At 44.2% G+C, this 19,176-nt stretch overlaps 1 protein-coding gene across 1 annotated transcript in view; it reads right to left on the bottom strand.

Moving 5' to 3' along the window:
• The window catches only part of ldlrad3 (low density lipoprotein receptor class A domain containing 3), a 68,541-nt gene that overhangs the window by 7,796 nt on the left and 41,569 nt on the right, over window positions 1-19,176 (bottom strand). The window contains 2 exon segments of the mRNA XM_080842758.1: window positions 13,501-13,635; window positions 16,467-16,592. Of these exon segments, the coding sequence (XP_080698884.1) occupies window positions 13,501-13,635; window positions 16,467-16,592 (261 nt within the window).

Below are 19,176 nucleotides of genomic sequence, written 5' to 3'. Positions count from 1 at the left end.
ATGGGTTCTCACAGCGGAGATGCAGTGCAAATTGCACCTATAGGGGGCAGCAGAGGACCAAGTTTCTAACACTCGCCTGGCTGAAACAATATTGCCAAAAAAAATGAGAAGTCTTTCCTTAAAATAATCTTTTCTTCTTTAGATCTCTTAATAAGCTATACTTCCTCAAGGCCTTGCCTCCTCTTTTAATATCGTATTTTTTCTATTTTTCTATGGTACTGTATTAATCTACTTTTTTTTTTTTTAAATATATCTTACTTTCGCAGTCTCTTGCTCTTTTCTTCTCTTTCTCTCTCCCTATTTGACCTCTGTCTGTTTAAAATTCAGACATACTTTTCAAGTGTTCTACATGTGTATTGATCTGGACCAAAGTTCCACAGCCTCAGCCTGATGTTTACCTTTTTACTGACACTCTGAGAGTCCATGTGTGTGAACAAATGTGTTTTGTTGTGTATGTGTGTGTGTGTGTGTGTGTGTGTGTGTGTGTGTGTGTGTGTGTGTGTGTGTGTGTGTGTGTGTGTGTGTGTGTGTGTGTGTGTGTGTGTGTGTGTGTGTGTGCGCATGTGTGTGTGTGTGAATGTGTGTGTGTGTGTGTCAGATCAGCTAAAACTAATAAACAATCCTGCAACTCCACTGTGTGCCTACCAGCTCAGTCTCACAGTGATGGAATGGGCCACTCAGATTTCTGTCACCAGTAATTTAATATTGCTTAATACTGAGAAGCCAGCCCAAAGATAGGGAGGCAGAGGGAGTAAACAAAGAGAAAGAGAGAAAGAGGGAGAGAGAGGGAATACACTGTTTAAAGAGAGGGAGAGAGAGAAAGAGGGAGAGAGAGGGAATACACTGCTTAAAGAGAGGGAGAGAGAGAAAGAGGGAGTGAGGTAGAGAGTGTGAGAGAGCGAGAAAAAATAGAAAGAGAGAAAGAAAGAGAGTCAGAGTTTACAGAGGGAGAGAAAGAAGGTGAGAACACCCAGAGAGTGGGGGATGGGGCGGGGTGAGCAAATAGACAGAATGAAAAGTGATGAGAGAGAGAGAGAGAGAGAGAGAGAGAGAGAGAGAGAGAGACTGAAATAGAGCTTGGCAGATATGGCTTTGGCTGTGCTTTGGCAGGTGTGGTTAGGAGATTAGGATCACAAGCACTTGCTGAGAGAGAGAAACAGAGAGAGGGGTCAAGGTTCAGGGGAGGACCGTTGGCTGCCTTTTGTTGCGAAACATCCATGGAGGTCTGGTCTCCATGGAGATCGGTTATGTGACTACTTAATTCTCCCTCCTGCCTCCCATTCACTGTTTCACTTCTCACAAAGATGTGACTTCTCATCACACATCTCAACTACATCCATCTCTGCTCCTGATACACAATCAGGCCGCAATCAAAAAGATCTGGAGACCCCATTCGAACTTCCTCTTTTCTGGTTTCAACAAGTCCGCTACCCCCAAAAAAACAGCTTTAAAAATGCATGATCCGCTCTCTGGCGTGGGGTGCAGGAGCGACTGAAGTGGGGCGTAGGGGGAGTTTTAAGAGTGGGTCTGCCTGCTTGCCTGCCTGCCTGCCACCAGCACATGGGGCCTCTGCTCATTATCTCCTGCAGAACACAAAAGAGGACGATGCCACTGAAGAGCTCATTACTGGCCTGAGAGAGAGAGAGAGAGAGAGAGAGAGAGAGAGAGAGAGAGAGAGAGAGAAGGAGGGGATCTTAAGTACCGGGCTTCGTCTGATAATGATGCAGGAACAGAAACGAGCAGACAGATAATGAAGGCTCTCTCTCACTCTCTGTCTCTGTCCCTCACTCACTCACTCTCCGTCTCTCACTCACTCACTTATTTACTCTCTCACTCTCACTGTCTTTGTCCCTCACTCACTCACTTATTCACTCTCTCACTCTCACTGTCTCTGTCCCCCCCTCACTCACTCACTTCTTTACTCTCTCACTCTCACTCTCACTGTCTTTGTCCCTCACTCACTCACTTATTCACTCTCTCACTCTCACTGTCTCTGTCCCTCCCTCACTCACTCAATTATTTACTCTCTCTCTCTCACTGTCTTTGTCCCTCACTCATTCACTCTCTCACTCTCACTGTCTCTCCCTCACTCACTCACTCACTTATTCACTCATTCACTCTCACTGTCCGTCACTCACTCACTTATTCACTCTCACTGTCTTTCTATGCATCACTCACTCACTCTCGCTCACTGTCTCTGTCCCTCTAAACCTACATCTGTCCCTCACTCACTGTGTTTGAGAACCCTGAGAACGTGCAGAACAGCTAAACGGATCTAAAAGCGCAGGCCCACCTACGGAACCCTCTGCTTCGTCCTCCACCTACCTCTCCCTCTTAAACGAATGGGAACTCTTTCCCCTGAAAAGTGTCCGGAGCCTCATCTAAATCCACTGGTAAAAGCTGTATTCTCCAAGCAGTACTTACCGCAAATCTACAGTAATACCATCCTCAGGGTTCACTCTCTAACTTTAACAGGCCAGCAGATGAGGAATGAAGCTAGTAGGGGGAGAATTTCAATGCAAGGATATTATATGTCAGCTGCTGAGCAAAGGAGACAGCACTGTGCCCTATAGGGAAAATACACCATCGCCGGCAATGAATAAAAATGTATTCTCTCTTCGATGAAAAAGTCAAGAGGAATGATGGCTATTGGCACAGTGCTTTTCCCATGATGCCTCTGTATTAGTGGATTAATGATGAGCCTCCGGGCCTGTGGGTTAGACCTCCCCGATTTGACGACACTCTCACTGAGACTTGAAACGGCTCAGAGGCTGTGTACTGTACGTGCAATGTGTGTGTGCATGAGAGAGAGAGGGATGGAAATGCACCATAAGAAGACAAGCTCAGGTCTCAGGTTTTTTTTTAGATGATGGTCAAATAATTATCTTCAATTTCTTATGTAGGAGATTGATGAATATACAGTATATACTGTATATATAATTATTGATTCATTTATCATATTGATGAATTCATATTATATCTTACTAATTCAGTATTAAGAATATTCCTATAACTACATTTTATTGCATTCAAATAAAGTTGTGAGTGACGTATCTTTATCCTGAAATCTCTCCCTCTCTCTCTCTCTATTTCTCCTTCTCCCTTCACTCTATCTCTCTTCTCCCTCTCTCTCTCCTTCTCCCTCCATTCTATCTCTTCATCTTCTTTCTTGCCGTTCAGTTTGTGTTTACATCCAGGAGGGAAGGCCAAAAAACAAACGCAGCGCTCGATCTAGCACAGGGTCAGGGGTGAACTCCTGAAATGTCTCCCAGCAGTCAAGACACAGCCTTGAAAAAAGTTAGTCAGAGCGAGAGAGAGAGAGAGAGAAGGGAGAGAAAGGGAGAAAGAGCAATGATAATGGGAAAGAGAGACAGATAGGTAGAGAGATAGAAAAAGTGAGGGTGAGAGAGGGGGAACAAGATATAAAGAGTCAGTGAGATCGAGAGAGAGAGAAGGGGAGAGGGCATGCATGAGTGATTCAGAGAGAGATGTAGAGAGAGATTGAGAGAGGGGGGAAGAGTTGTGGGGGGGGCAGAGGGATAGAGAGAGAGAGCTGTGTGTGTGTGTGTGTGTGTATGTGTGTGTATGTGTGTGTGTGTGTGTGATGGAGCTGGATAAAAATAAAGGCTGCACAGGAGCCGAGCAGAATTACCATTTCAAGCAGCTTACAAGTTTTCCCGCAGAACAAAGACACCAGCAGGGGAGAGGGGCGACAGAGTCACAATGTTGCAGACCCTCTGTGGTGTTTGTGTGTGTGTGTGTGTGTGTGTGTGTGTGTGTGTGTGTGTGTGTGTGTGTGTGTGTGTGTGTGTGTGTGTGTGCTCAAACTATAATTCTTGTCTTTGCTCTCTATTTGCACAGATCGTATGAATTCAGCTGGGATGAAAAAGCAGGAGAAAACAGGACTTACGTCAGATTCAACACACACACATACTCACACACACACACACACACACACACATAGTCACACTCGCACTCACACTCACACACACCCACACACGTACACACACACACACTCTCTCTCTCTCTCTGACACACTCACACACGCGTAAAGGGATTGCCTGCCATGAAGAAAGTAATTAACTGTCCTGCTTCCAATACCACGGGGAAGAACCAATCCAAATCTCCATCTCCATCTTTGTACCTGCACCATTCTCCACCTGTCTTCCTCTGCCACCATTTCGTGTCTCTAATTATCTCCACCTCGGTACTCTGCCCAACCACACTGGCTTCCTCTCTCTCCCTCTCTCTCTCTCTCTCCCTCTCTCTCTCCCTCTCTTCCCCTCTCTCTCTCTTTGTCTCTCTCTCTCCATGATCCCTTCATCTCCATCAGCGCCCTTTGGTCCTCTCCTCTCATTCCTCTCATCTCTCTTTTTATCAGCTAGTTTTTTCCTCTTCTCACATCTCCATCTCTTTCCGGAGCACAATCATTTCTCTTCTTTCCTCTCAAAGGCTCTTCAGAGACCACCCCACCCCTCCCCCCTTTAGTCTCTTTCACATGCTCACTTTCCTGTCGGGTAGGTGAACACAACCTGACCTCCAGTATCCCAGCAGCCCCCTGTGTAAGAATGACCCCCTGGGCCAAGTGGCCATGTGTGCCTGTGTCACATTTTCCCCTGCCTGAAAAGCAGAGTCTGGGTATTGATGGGAAAACGTACTGAACAGAAAGGGCCCCACTTGACAGTCGTGATAAAAGGGACCCCATCACAGAGCAGGCATCTGTGTGAGCTGCAAAGACCCGCCGGCCCCCCATCAGATTGTCGCCTCTGAGGGATGGACATCCTGCCGAGTCAATGATTAGTTTATTGACTCCGAGCAGAACCGCTGGCAGTTTTCGCCTAGCAAAAGCCTCTGAAAAGCCTCTGAAAAGTTTTGCAACAAACAAACAGAGAGCATTTTGCCTTTGAGTTGATCAAACAGCGTCCAGCTTCCTTTGCTCTCCCAAAAACAAACAGGCGTGGAGCTCGGCATGGTGTGGCGCGGAGTGGATGTGGCGTGTAAACTTCCCCCCCCTATTGGCTTGACTCGGCACGGCTCTGTTTCGAGGCACTCCCGGCTTCTCAGCGGGCGGCCCGGCTGCAGGAAGTGTCAACGCACTCTGCACCAGCCGGTGACGCAGACGGAGAGCCATCGCTACCCAATTGATCTGGCCTCATGGAAGAGGAAGAAAGGAGAATGAAGGAGTGTGGGAGGACAGAGAGAGAGAGAGAGAGAGGGAGGAAGAGAGGGAAGAGAAGAAAGCAGAGTGAGATTTAGAAAAGAACCAACGAAGGAGTTTGGGAGGGAGAGGAGGAGAGAAACAGATTTGAAGAGAAGAGGAGGGCAGAGTAGAAGAGGGTAAATAAGAAGAGAGAATAGAAGAGAAGAAAAGGGAGGAGAGCAGATGAATTGAAGAGCCTTGAGAGACGGTTGGGGATGAAGGGGGGAGGTTTGAGGGTCGAGCCCTGGGCATCCGAAACAGATCTCTGCTCTTTCATTTCCAGGCCAAGATCCAGAGAGAAGGCAGAGAGAGAGAGAGAGAGAGAGAGAGAGAGAGAGAGAGAGAGAGAGAGAGAGAGAGAGAGAGAGAGAGAGGACAGAAAGAGAGAGATAGGGAGGGACAGAGAGAGAGAAGGGCTTGTAGGTTTAAAAGATAACAGTGACATGGAGAGCCAAACAAAAACAAAGACAGACAGATAATTACGAGAGTGAAAAAGGGGGAGATAAAAGAAATGCCGGTGGTTGGACAGAAAGACAGAAGGGTTAGGGAAAGAGAAGTACACTTGGCAAGGAACAGCAGGTCTTTTGTCTATGGAGGAATTCCACTTGAGGTAAAAGAATGCCCCCCCCATCACCATGACAACTGGCTGGGGTTACATGTAGTGGGGAGAGGTTATAGATGCTGCTGTCTCACAGAGGAGCCTGGGAGGGAGGGAGGGAGGGAGGGAGGGAGGGGATTCAAGGGATCTTGATTGGGGGAGGGAGGGAGGGAGGTTGCTATGAAATCAGAGCCAAAAACATCTCTGTTCTCAGCTTAAGCAGAGCCAAGCTGTACACTTTGAGTTAGGTTTGACATGGTGCAATCGCTGTAATTACTGGGCACTTTTTTCCTATATCAAGAATGCAGTCCTTTGAGTTCTACTGCAGGGAAACACACCATCAAGCCCATCCCAGATGCACACACAAACATGCACCCTCTGATAAAGTGCATAAATAAACATAGCAAGCAATATTGAGGTAATGGATCTAGTTTTCATGGAGCAAATGCAATGATAAATTTATGCAATAACTGTACAGAAAGTCTATTAAATTAAAGCATCTGCATGTAATAACATGCACGTATAAACAAACTCACTCACGTATAGTTAAAGTACATGCTCCCTCACATATACGTATAAACATACTCACTCACGTTTAGTTATAGTACATGCTCACTCACATATACTTATAAATATACTAACTCACGTATACTCATAGTACATGCAGCTGCTAAATAACCTCGGTCACATCAGGCATATTATTGATTACACCGTGAATGCTAGCACTGCAGAAATACACATAATTATGCATGTACAGAAAATACACACACACGTGCACTCACGCACACATGCACACACACACACACACACACACACACACACACACACACACACACACACACACACACACACACACACACACACACACACACACACACACACACACACACACACACACACACACACACACACACACACACACACACACACACACACACACACACACACACACACACACACACACACACACACACACACACACACACTGTCAGCTCAGAGAGCCCCAAAGAAAAACAGAGTGGAGGACAACCACAGCCTGGCCAGTCTGAGGAGCCTATTGAATAAACATTTAAGTATTTAAACCATTCTAAATTCAATCAGTGTTATCTAAAAGGAACGTCAGAGGACACAAAAGGGTAAGTAGTATATAGCCTTGTAGCAACCGATAACGTAATAACGGCCAATAACGTAATAACGGCCAATAACGTAATAATTTAAATGTAATAAAACCAATAACGTAATAAACTGCCAATAATGTAATAAAGTTGCCGTGCCAATAACGTAATAACTTTTGGCCAATAACGTAATAACTTATTACGTTATTGGTCGGTTATTACGTTATTGGCCTTGCATTTAAAAAAACCTTTGAAAATGTAATAACTGAGCCAGTAATGTAATAACTGAGGTATCACTTAATTTTATCTTTAATATCTGGATAGAAAGTGTCCCACTTAGCCTTAATATTACATCTTGCAACAGATGCTTAAATATCTGACCTTACAGATACCCCTCCACCCTCAACCCCCCCTCAACAGAAGGCCTTACGGGAGCCATTAAGAGTCATTTTGAATTAATATGTCACTCTTAGGGTTCTGTTATAGTACTCTGTGTATCCAACTCTGTGACCATGCGGGCGCTTTGATGGAGTCTTTCTAAGTTCTGCGTTGCAGTTTTCAGTATGGTATTGCAATTCACTGTCTGAACGCTAGGGGTTGTGGGAATTATTTGACTTAAAATTGAATAACTGAGCCAATAATGTAATAATATATAAATATGACTGCAGCCCCCTCATTCAATAATATCATATCATACTGCTTTCATTACCAATATTTAAAAGCTAAATGTTTGTCTGATGCATATGATCTAGATGCTGCTCCTAAACTGATTTAATGCACTCATTCATCCACATATGCACAACCATGCGGCTCTTGAATTAAGGCTAAGTAAGTAACTCTGAACAATTCTAAACTAACTCTTAACTCTTAAAGTGTCATATTTACTCAGTGGAACTTAAGCTGGAGGCAATGCTCAATTTCAAATGAAAAGTTACCAATTTACTAATTTACTAATGTAAATAAAATAAAACATTAACATAAAATGTACTACTACTTTTTCCAGGATATGTACCTAATTTTGAACTGCCCGAAGGCTACATGCCTTAGAAGAATCCATGCCCTCATCCAGCAGTTGTCCTTACTAAACAAATCTCTTAGATGCATGCTAAGGCCACTGTTGCGTCCAGCGGCCTTGTAGAGCTTCATAATGCTGATTGAAAAGTCATTGTCTTTACCCAGGTGAAGGCTCTCAGTGTGTGTATGTGTGTGTGTGTGTGTGTGTGTGTGTGTGTTTGTGTGTGTGTGTGTGTGTGTGTGTGTGTGTGTGTGTGTGTGTGTGTGTGTGTGTGTGTCTGTGTGTGTGTGTGTGTGAGAGTGTGTGTGTTTGTGTGTGTGTGAGAGTGTGTGTGAGTGAGTGAGTGTTTGTGTGTGTGTTTGTGTGTGTGTGTGTGTGTGTGTGTGTGTGTGTGTGAGTGTAATTGTGAGTGAGTGTTTGTGTGTGTGTTTGTGTGTGTGTGCGTGTGTGTGAGTGTGTGTGTGAGTGTGTGTGTGAGAGTGTGTGTGTGTGTGTGTGAGAGTGTTTGTGAGTCTGTGAGTGTGTGTGTGAGAGTGTGTGTGAGTGTGTGTGTGTGTGTTTGTTTGTGTGTGTGTGTGTGTGTGTGTGTGTTTGTGTGTGAGTGTGTGTGTGTGAGTGTATGTGTGAGTGTGTGTGTGAGTGTGTGTGTGTTTTTGTGTGAGAGTTTGTGTGTGTGTGTGTGTGTGTGTGTGTGTGTGTGTGTGTGTGTGCTTGTGTGTGTGTGTGTGTGTGGGGAGGGGGGTGTGCGAGTGTGTGAGTGTGTGTGTGTGTGTGTGTTTGTGTGTGTTTGTGTGTGTGAGAGTGTGGGTGTGTGTGTGTGTGTGTGAGGGAGGGAGTGTGGGTGTGTGCGTTTGGTGTGTATCCGGAACGCTAGGGGTTGCGGGAATTATCTGACCGTCTCCATTGGTCTCAGTCTTCTCAATTGGTAAAATGTTTTGGAGGCACACGTCAGGCTACCATAAGCGGAGCTTTACTTTTACTCTACTCCATCCTCCATCCATTACTGGTTTTCAACATAATTTAAGGTTATTACGAGTTTAGGTACATGTTTAGGTACATGTGTGCTGTTAAATTATTTTAGTATTTAAGTATCTTTTATACACATTGATGGATACAATAAATAAATAAATACAAATTCAAACAAGACAGCAATAACAGCAATAACAGGGTGTGTGTGTGTTTGTGTGAGAGTGTGTGCTTGTGTTTGTGCTAGCCTGGGTGAACCCACCCGAATCTGCAAGCAATTTAATGTTGCTTTGTAGATCAGACTGGCCCTAGCACAGTTTTGGCTGATTTGAGAATCCTAGAGTAAAAGTAAAGCTCCGCTGATGGTAGCCCGATGTGTGCCGCCAAAAAATGTTACCAGTCGAGGCGACTGAGACCAATGGAGACGGTCAAATAATTCCCACAACCCCTAGCGTTCCGGCAGTGAATTGCAATACCATACTGAAAACTGCAACGCAGAACATAGAAAGACTCCATCAAAGCGCCTGCATGGTCACAGAGATGGATACACAGAGTACTATAACAGAACCCTAAGAGTGACATATTAATTCAAAATGACTCTTAATGGCTCCTGTAAGGCCTCCTGTTGAGGGGGGGGTTGAGGGTGGAGGGGTATCTGTAAGGTCGGATATTTAAGCATCTGTTGCAAGATGCAATATTAAGGCTAAGTGGGACACTTTCTGTCCAGATATTGAAGATAAAATTAAGTAATACCTCAGTTATTACATTATTGGCTCAGTTATTACATTTTCAAAGGTTTTTTTAAATGCAAGGCCAATAACGTAATAACCGGCCAATAACGTAATAAGTTATTACGTTATTGGCCAAAAGTTATTACGTTATTGGCACGGCAACTTTATTACATTATTGGCAGTTTATTACGTTATTGGTTTTATTACATTTAAATTATTACGTTATTGGCCGTTATTACGTTATTGGCCGTTATTACGTTATCGGTTGCTACAAGCCTCCAACGACATCTTCATCTGGTTGTTTTTTCAACGTAGATATTTATATAATCCGATCTTTTGCAAACGTCTCAATGGAACCTGAAATGAATGTGCGACCATTTCTAAGCTGTGCTTTCCTTGTACTGTCCATAAAAGTCACCAGAGATGTCAGAGTTTACATGACAGAGATCTAGTAAATATCAGAGCCATTACTGACACAACATCAGCCCACACCAGCTCGTCTACCGCCGTCCTGTGCTGTCCGTCCCATCCTGCCTATCCAAACACCATCTCCTGATGCTGACAGCGCAGCGACGGTGGCAGCGTCTTGCTAATGTGACGTGTGCCGTCAGCTGTAATTACCTCACCAGCAGCACTGATGAACCTGCCGGCCGGTGATTAGGCCCTGGAGATGCACGGCAGACGGTAATGAGGGGAAAAAATGTGTTGTGACAGTTTGCTGCTTCACCGCGTCCATGGAGACATGCATCACACCGATGGCACTGAGGATGCCTTCTACACACTGAGGAGACTGCAAAGGCAAAGTGTGTGTGTGTGACAGCTTGTGTGTGTGAGTATGTGTGGAGAGGTGAGAGGTGAGATGTGTAAACTGTATCAGACATGGAGAGTATGTGTGTAAATGTTTGTTTGTGTGTGTGTGTGTATATGTCTACGTGTGTTTCTGTATCAATGTGTGTGTGTTTGAGTGTGTATGTGTGTATGTGTGTGTGTGAGAGGGAGTTAATGCTCCAGGAGTCAGGCTAATGTTTGGAAAACTGCGGCAAGTTAATATTTTCCCAAGAATCACTGCTTATTTACCTTTAGCTCTGAGCCGGGTGTCTGAAGACTCATTAGAGTGAGCGTGGGCCTGTCTGGAGGACTAAACTACACTGACGTGCTCCAGGAACACAGAAGGAAAGAGAGAAAGACAGAGAGAAAGAGAGAGAGAGAGAGAGAGAGAGAGACAGAGAGAGAGGGAGAGAGAGAGAGACAGAGAGAGAGAGAGAGAGAGTGAGAGAGAGAGAGAGAGAGAGAGAGAGAGAGACAGAGAGAGAGTGAGAGAGACAGAGAGAGACAGAGAGAGAGAGAGAGAGAGAGAGAGAGACAAAAAGAGAGAGAGAGAGAGAGAGAGACAGAGAGAGAGAGAGAGAGAGAGAGAGAGCGAGGGAGAGAGAGGAAGGGTTATCACAACAGGAGAAACACATTCTACCATCACGCACTCTGCTCTTCCTGCTCAGCTAATCAAGCAGGAATTTCATTTCATGATGGATGGATATGGTTACAACTGACAACACTTTTAGCGTGCATCACGGAAAAACACACACACACACACACACACACACACACACACACACACACACACACACACACACACAGTACACAGAGGATGATAAATGTGCACTGGCTGAAAGCATGCATGAAGAAATTGAATTGTTCAACTATCACACTGCTTGCCTGACAGATCCTGGTATCCTCACAGGTCTATTTATAGATCTTCCTCTCTGCGGCTCGTCTCTCGACACACGAGAACCACCTCGTTACAGAGCCTAATGGCTAAGCAGTCCAAAAGCATCATGGGTATCTGGTCCAAAGCATCTATGGGTTCCTGAACCAAACTTAACTGATTTGTCAATGAGCCCACTAGATGATGGGAAACTGAAGGCCCATGACAGCAGATGGACTTTTTCTCTGAGAGGAACTCACTGCCCTGGTCTGCTGTCAAGCTACACACAGACAGTTGTCGTGTGAGCGTTTTCTTCTTGAATTGCTAAGAGACTATGTGAGAGTGATACTCTCTGCAGTGTTGAGATTTGCTAAGCTCTGATTTCCACATTACTTTCGCTCTTTCACTACTTTTTTTCACAAGGCTTTGCAGATTTCACAGACTGTGGAAGAACAGATTTGGTGCTAAAAAGAGGGGAAAAAAGAATGTAATATATATGTTTTTTGTTACAACCTTGTATATGTGTGGTGAGAACAGTACATGAGCTATTAATCATGGTGTGTGTATAAGCGTGTGTGTGTTTGTGTAGGGAGTCGTATGAGAGCTATTCTTTAAGTGTGTGTGTGTGAAGAGAGAGAGAGAGAGAGAGCAGTATGAGAGCTATTCTTCAGATGTGTTTGTGTGTGTGTCTGTGTGTGTGTGTCTGTGTGTGTGTGTGTGTGTGTGTGTGTGTGTGTGTGTGTGTGTGTGTATGTGTGTGTGCGTTGTGTGTGTAGGGGACAGTATGAAAGTTATTCTTTAAGTTTATGTGTGTGTGTGTGTGTGTGTGTGTGTGTGTGTGTGTGTGTGTGTGTGTGTGTGTGTGTAGAGAGAGTGTGTAATCAGCATTGTGGAGAAATGTTATTTTGTCCATTATTTGAATGCTATGAACGAATATAGAAGCAGCTACTAGTTTAGTATTTAGTGTTCGTGCTTTAACATGCTGCCCCAGGCATCTTCTGTTCTTTTACTCTTGGTTTTCTCTCTTCTGTTGGCTTTCATTGGTTCCGTTTTTTTCTTTTTTTTCACACACCTCATTCAACCACCTACACATAAACTCATGAACATGTAAATATATTCACACACACAAACATGGATATTCAAAGTTTCTCTCTTTCTCTTTCTCTCTCTCTCTCTCACACACACACACACACACACACACACACACACACACACACACACACACACACACACACACACACACACACAAAGACACATCACACACACCTCATCTTTCACACTTTTCATCAGTATTACATCAGACAGTGATCATTTTCTGACCGAAAAAAGAAAACAAACTAAGAAAAGCAGCCATATCCATGAGAAGAGGTGTGGGTGGGTTCAGGGGACGGTCATGCCCCCCTCGACCCCCTACCGAGGCCAAATCCATCATGGCACATGCCATCTCAAACCAGGCTGCCATAGCAACAGGCAGAGAGATATGGGGGGAGAGCGAGAGAGAGAGAGAGAGAGAGAGAGAGAGGAGAGTGGAGAAGTGGGCGGAGGGAGCAGGGGCAGGTGTGGAGGACGATGCTGATACGAGTCTTCAGCTATAGGGGATACGTGAGAGAAAGAGAGGATGAGAGAGAGAGAGAGAGAGAGAGAAAGAGAGAAGATGAAGAGAAAGAGCATGGAGAGAAGTCTGTGGAGAGAGAGATAAGTAAGTCAGAGAGAGAGAGAGAGAAAGAGAAACTGAAGTCACACCGAGGAGTTGAGGTTCAGTGGCTCAGGGACGATAGTGCAACTCTTATCAGTCACCTCCAGCTCGTCTCTTTGTGAAGGCAGCGGGCCTCCAAACCCAATCCCTCTCCTCAGCACCAACCCCCACCACCAACCCACCCTCACCCCAGCACACCCCAGCACACCCCAGCCCGTCACTCCAGACAAAACCTTCCTGTTGCCACACTTGCAGGGCATATGGGTTTCAGTGTGTGTGTATACAGAAAGTTTAGTGTGTGGTACTGAATGGCCTCTCTGAAGCAGGAAGAAAATGTTTGTTGTTGTCAGTGGGAATGTGAGTGTGTTTTCTGTAGTGTGTGTGTGTGTGTGTGTGTGTGTGTGTGTGTGTGCGTGCGTGCGTGCATGTCTGTGTGCGTGTGCGTGTGCGTGTGTGTGTGTGAGGGTTGTGACATACGTTCAGTGGTCTGGCAATTCTCCTCATCTGTGTTGTCTTGGCAGTTGTTCTCTCCGTTACAGAGGAAACTGCGGTCCACACATCGGCCATTTTTACAGTGGAACCGTGCGGCTGAACACAGCAGAGGATTTCCAGCTGGAGAGAGAGAGAGAGAGAGAGAGATAAAGAGGGAGGGAGAGAGAGAGAGGGAGGGGAAGAGAGAGAGAAAGAGAGAGAGTGAGAGAGAGCGAAAGAGAGAGAGAGAAGGGGAAGAGAGAGAGAGAGACAGAGAGAGAGAGGGAGGGAAAGAGAGAAAGGGATACGCCATCTTACAAAATGTTCACTTATCAATAATATGTACACTCTACATAGCTAAAGCTTTGGCAATGTTCATTCATTCATAGTAGTGCTGTCAATCTATTAAAAAATAATGAACTACTTAAACGTGCAATTTGCTGTGATTAATGGTGATTAATCTCTTTTTTTTCTTTTTAAGTCTGAAGCTTGTAATAATGGTATTTAAATGTAAAAATCACGGAATGAATGTAGAATCAACACAAAGGAAGTATGTAAATTCAAATACTATTGTTCGATAGCATTTCTTTTAACTTTGAACACAAATTCTCTGCTGTGAACTAAGAGATAAATAGATGGAAAAACAGAGAACAAGACAGACAGACTTTTGGGGAGGGAGATTCTTTGGAGCGACCTAGGGACTAGGTCAGCCGGTTGGTAGTTAGAACATGTTGTGCAGCTTGTTGGGTCAGTTGTAAGTTGAAGTGCTTAATAAACCTGTAAGTTTGTGAATGCAACTAAACTACATGTCAGGTGTACATTGGATGCCCCCAGATATTTTAACCATTTCATTTGCTCAAAATTTTAAATACAGAATTTGCATTTGATAGTACCAATCCATAGCAATAAACGAGTATTCAATTTGATTTTGACCATCAATTGTTTGTGTTATGATCATTTATTTATCTACAATAGATTTCGACTTATATTGAACCATTCAGAACCTCCAGAAGCTATTCTCGCTATTCACAGTTAATACACCATCCACACTAATGAAAGGGGAGATAGAGAGAGAGGGACAGAGAGAGAGAAAGGGAGAGAGAGAGAGAGAGAGGGAGAAAGAAAGGTAATAGGCTGAAGGTTCTTTTCCCCTGTGATGTTTTATACATTTAAAACTCTTTCCTCTTACATATCTGCGGCAATCTGTAAGGACATTAACAGCACTGCATATTGAGCCATTAAATGAAGGAATTCTTCAGGTCATAAATATTACACTGCACTTTAAATTACACTGTGCTGTTGCATTTCAAAAACAAATTAAACTTTCCCTTAGAAGACGTGAGAGAAATCTGAAGGAGGACCCCAGCGGAGGACAAACATGTGAATATTGGATTTATTCCTTCATGCATTTAACGAAAAAGGACAAATCAGGCAGAGGGGATCCAACAAGGACGGGTGGGGTTTCTTTTTTTTCAGAACTGTCCCGCTTGTGGAATAGATGGTATGAGAGAAAGAATTATAATGTGAGGGAATCCAGCCAATTACACAGAGTGGGAGAGTGGCGGTCTGAAGCGGAGCGCAGTGCGGCTCCACTTAAACGCTTAGATTAGATTTTTCAAACACGGTGCTCCGCACACCACAAGCGACAACGCTCAATCTGCAGACAGATCTGCCTTTCAAAACGCTCCGGGCTTGGGAGCCAGAGAAAGAGAGAGAACAGAGAGACAGAAAGAGAAGAAAGACAGAGATAGAAAGGGAGTAAGAGATAAAGAGAACTGGCAGTAAGTCCAGAATTACGTATAAAACTTTCAAAGTTCTGATTATCAAGGTCAGTGTAAGGTGACAGCTAACTTGACTTCCACTGCTGCTTCCGCTGCTGCTGCTTCCGCTAACAGGGAGGGAGAGTGAAGAGAGGAGGACGAGTGGAGAGATTGTGGAAACAATGTAGACCTGCACCTGTGGGGACTCTTCCTTCACGGCGCTTGTTACCCCAGAACAATGGCGGCGGGAAACACTCAGTGTGGACACATGCGTCCAATTTCCGATTTCAGTCCGATTTAAATTGGATATTGGACACATGTGACTCCCCAGAACTAGATTCATTGTGTCCAACTTGAGTCCGACTGGACTCCGATGTAAACCCCCAGACACACGATTCGATTCCGCTGGTAATTGGACTGGGCGCGCATGTGTCTCTCGTATCTGATTCAAATTGGACAACAACAACTTTTGCACGTGCTTGAGATCGTGCCCACAGACATATACATGCATCATATATAATGTATATGATATGATAAACGCTGCTAGACGCTCAGTTCTTGTGCTCCCTCTCATTCACGTTGAAATACTGAAAGCGAAAGTGAAACTTAGAAACTGGAACGCAACTGTTTGGGACAGAACGCGCTAATTCAGTGAACAAATATTTTCTTATTACTTTTCCACCCGTTGTTAGTCATGTAATCCATTCATATCGATGTGAATCAATCAATACTAATACAACTTTAACTGTGGTGTGTTTTTGTTTCATTTCACAACGTATTTACTGTATAATCAACGGTTTTGTTTCATTTCACAACGTATTTACTGTATAATCAACGGTAGCAGATGTAAACATTCCGCATTTGATTTGAACTGATCTAGTTTTGTCACTTCCATGTGCTTTGAGATAGAGCAGTTAACCCCCCATGGAGACCCCATGGAGAGAATCGGATAGGATCGGAGTGCTGCCATCATGTGCCCGCACTGACTCAAACAGAGTTATAAACACCAACAGCCGAGAGTTGATTTATTTTGATGAGTCATATAACTAAAGGTTAGTTACTGGTATGTAAGTAGGTGAGTTGAAGAATGATAGAAAGAGAGGGAGAGAGAGAGGGAGAGAGAGAGAGAGGGAGAGAGAGAGAAAGTGAGAGAGAGAGAGGGAGAGAGAGGGAGAGAGAGAGGGAGAGAGAGATGTATGTGTGTCCACTCACTGCAGTTCTCCTCGTCGCTACCGTCGGGGCAGTCATTGAAGCCATTACAGCGGAAGCGTCCGATGATGCAGTGCATCCCGTTAGCGCAGGCGAAGAAGGTGGGCGCACATTTGGACCTCACCTTAGCTATGGGGGAGAGAGAGAAAGAGAGAGAGAGAGAGAGAGAGAGAGAGAGAGAGAGAGAGAGAGATAAAGAGTGAGAGAGCAAAAGGGAGAAGGACAGATAGAAATTTACTTATTTTACTGAACTCTCCCAAAACATCACACATGAAAATGCGCAAACAAAGACTACTGTTTGATGGAGAAAAAAAAAAGGAATTGTACTGTTTTTCTTTATTGTGTAAAACACCTGGGGCACCTTGACAGAGTTATTATTATCATTATTACTATTAAAATCCATGGAGGAAATCCATGTAGTCCCAGGGATAATGCGTTGTCTCGAGACAACTGTCTGGACAACAATAAAAGATAATGCTATTATGAAACAATTTCATTATTGATATTTGTTCTGGCCAAAAAAAATCCATCACCATTCCCAGCCGACCTTTGTTTCTATTTGGATTTGTCAGCGATGTTGTCCACCAACGCTGCCCCCCCTAAGCGTTTACCCAGTGTGCTAACAGGGAGGGAGGGGTGAAGAGAGGAAGACGAGTGGAGAGATTGTACAGGTGAACATGGAGGAAAAACGCAACCGAGGAAGAACAGATGGATGCCCTGATGAAACAGAACGGGGAGGGAAGTTGGTCCACCCTAATGCAAATGTGTTTAGGATTTATGCAAAAGCATGCATTAGCTCCAAGTGTGCGATACAAAAGTCAGACTTTGTAATAGGCTGAACTGTGTCTCGGAGGGATGTTTCTCTGCATCTGTTTCTGTGCACGTAGAAATCAGGTTGGCTTTTTTACTTGTTTTCAGGGGACAACAAAGCAAGACAGGGGTGTGGAGGGAGAGGGGGGATGGGGGGGTGGGGGGGATGAGGCGTTTAGGAGTTGGTGCTGCATGCTGAACACTAAGGTAGCTGATTATGCAGGCTGTGCACATAGTTCCTTCAATTAAAGTGGTCACAGTAAGATAAGTAAGACAGATCTGCAATGCCTAAGTGGTAGTGTGTGTATATGTGTGTGTGTAAGAGAGAGAGAGCATGCGTGTAGGAAAGAGAGTGTGCATGTGTATGTGTGTGTGTGTGTGTGTGTGTGTGTGTGATAGATTGTGAGAGTGAGAGGGGTAGAGAATGTGAAAGAGGAGGCAGACAGTACGGGAAGACGACTGCACAGATCCCTCACCGTTATCTAAAGTTGACTGGAAAAGCTACATCAATTAACGACACCCAGATTGAAGAGCTGCTCCCCCAATAAATCAGCCTGCTCCAACCTTTCTACATTAGTGCCCCCATTAACACTAGTCTCGAACTGTTGCTCAGTGGGCACACACACACACACACACACACTCTCTCTCTCACACACACACACACACACACACACACACACACACACACACACACACACACACACACACACACACACACACACACTCACACACACACTCACACACACTCACACACACACCTTCATACTGTATTAGAAGTGTGTACTGATATACACATTGCTCCTGTGTGATTTAATATTTATATATAATAAATTATATATGTGTGTGTGTGTGATCTGCTTTCCAAGACGTGAGTTTAAGATTTCACTTCAAACACATACACTCACACATACACGCATTCAGGTGCACCTATATACTGTATAAGAAGTGTGTACTCATTTACACATCGCTCCAGTATATATAATATATTTTAAATTATGTGTGTGTGTGTGTGTGTGTGTGTGTGTGTGTGTTTGTGTGTGTGTGTGTGTGTGTGTGTGTGTGTGTGTGTGTGTGTGTGTGTGTGAAGTGAAATTTAAAACTCACGTCTTGGAAAGCAGGTCATTTGAACAGCCCAAGCACACACACACACACACACACACACACACACACACACACACACACACACACACACACACACACACACACACACACAGCGAATATGCAGATCCACATCACCCACTGCACAAATGAACACACTTGCTACTCGGACACACTTTAGATTCTACACACACACACACACACACACCCTAATTTGCTGTTTTCATCTTTTTGTTCTGAAGATAATGAGTAAAATGCTATACATAAAAGCAGGTTATGGTCTGTTGGCCACAAAACATGTTTTGTTTGTATTTTTGACCTCCATCAAATGAGAATTCAAATTTACAGCTAGTTATGAATTTAAAGTGGGGAGCTGGGTTTAGAGGCGCCACTGTTGTCCAAGCAAATTAATATTTCAGCATTTTTACGCCCTTATGATTAGGATAATGAGGGCCTCAGAAGTGTCGGCCACACACACAGGTTTGAGGTGATTTTAACCTTCATCTTCTAGGAGTCACATTATTCTCATAAGGACACCCTTTGTGTCATGGTTATGTGTGAGAGCTTTTAAAGGTTGGCACAACCTTCATAGGCTCTCTGGCTCAGTGACCAAACAACCTAGCTACTAGAACACGGAACAAAACATCTTAGATACAAGAACACAAAACATAACAATCAAGGGTGTCCTTAGATATTAGGATATAAGGGCGCTTTAGAATAGAACACAAATTCTGGTTCATCCTAGAACTGGTCCATATTACAGTCCCACAGTAGGGCTCGGGAGTGGGACAACAAAAGAAAAGAA

This window comes from Sprattus sprattus (genome assembly GCF_963457725.1).
Source record: "Sprattus sprattus genome assembly, chromosome: 7".
Classification (NCBI taxonomy): domain Eukaryota; kingdom Metazoa; phylum Chordata; class Actinopteri; order Clupeiformes; family Clupeidae; genus Sprattus; species Sprattus sprattus.
Note: the sequence above shows the minus strand (reverse complement) of the source record. Positions and strands in the feature narration are given on the sequence as shown.